At 36.9% G+C, this 1,102-nt stretch overlaps 1 protein-coding gene across 1 annotated transcript in view; it reads left to right on the plus strand.

The window, feature by feature from the left end:
• LOC104496443 (histone deacetylase 9-like) overlaps positions 1–1,102 on the plus strand; it is a 137,657-nt gene that overhangs the window by 39,368 nt on the left and 97,187 nt on the right. The window contains exons 5-6 of the mRNA XM_010139563.1: positions 405–460; positions 703–790. Coding sequence (XP_010137865.1) covers positions 405–460; positions 703–790 — 144 coding nt within the window. The remainder of the gene's footprint in view (positions 1–404; positions 461–702; positions 791–1,102) is intronic.

Consider the following 1,102-nt stretch of genomic DNA (forward strand, 5'->3'; position numbering starts at 1 on the left):
TAGGGAAATATGCATGTGTGTGTCTGAATTTATCATTTAGTCTGTTCACAAGGTAGGGTCAACACTTACTAATCTTGTAAAAATATACCTCAAGCTACTTTTATTTCAAATGTGAATTCTAGACAGCAGAATTGGTAACAATGGCTTTCTCACCCTGCCTTTTTGCTCCTCTTCAGATCATGTTGTGTGTGTATGTATATATGTGCAAGTGTGTATTTATATAAGTTTATATGCCACTGTTCTGAAATATATTGTTTCTGGCAGTACTGTGAAAGGGTGATTGGACAGAAAAAGTGCTCAAGAGTCTCTAATAGATTTCAATCCAGTCTTCCTGCTGCTCAGTTTCGCAGAGAGTTGAGTACTTTTTTTTAGCTGATAATTGAAAACCTATCTTGTTCTTACAGAATGGCTTTGCTGTTGTAAGGCCCCCAGGCCATCATGCTGAAGAATCAACAGCCATGTAAGTACCAGGGAATATTGCCCATCTTGGAGCACTAAGGTTACTGGCAATCACCTGTGTTGTGCATGTCTCTGAAGAACTGTAATTGTTAGCAGATGACTGAAAAGGCTTTCTAGGTACTCCCAGAAGCAGATTTACGGCCTCAGAGATCATATAGCATTTTTTTAAATGCTCTGAACATTATTTATAGCTGTTTTCCTGACTGATTTGCTTTCTTATTTCTGTTCTTCTTTTTTCCACAGGGGGTTCTGCTTTTTTAATTCGATTGCAATTACTGCCAAATTCTTGAGAGACAAGCTAAATATAGGCAAGATATTGATTGTAGATCTGGTATGTATTCTTGGCAAGCATCGCACTTTCAGTGCATCTAGATAAAAGATAACAAATTTGTTTTGATATGTCAGACTTCCCTGCTTTTAATACCTACAAGTAATAAAGGTGTGCATTTCCTCTGATTTTGGGAACTCATTAAAGCCAGGATGGCAGTACTGAAGCCATAAACATCTATGTTTCACTTTAATGGTGTTAACTGCAATTTAATGAGAAGAAGGCACAGATCAGGGCAATTTTTATGATCCTTAAATGAATTGATACTTCCACTGTTAAAATAACCCTAAAGAACCCAAGTTTACTTTTCCCTAC

This window comes from Buceros rhinoceros, unplaced genomic scaffold (assembly GCF_000710305.1).
Source record: "Buceros rhinoceros silvestris isolate BGI_N320 unplaced genomic scaffold, ASM71030v1 scaffold32887, whole genome shotgun sequence".
In the NCBI taxonomy this organism is placed as follows: Eukaryota; Metazoa; Chordata; class Aves; order Bucerotiformes; family Bucerotidae; genus Buceros; species Buceros rhinoceros.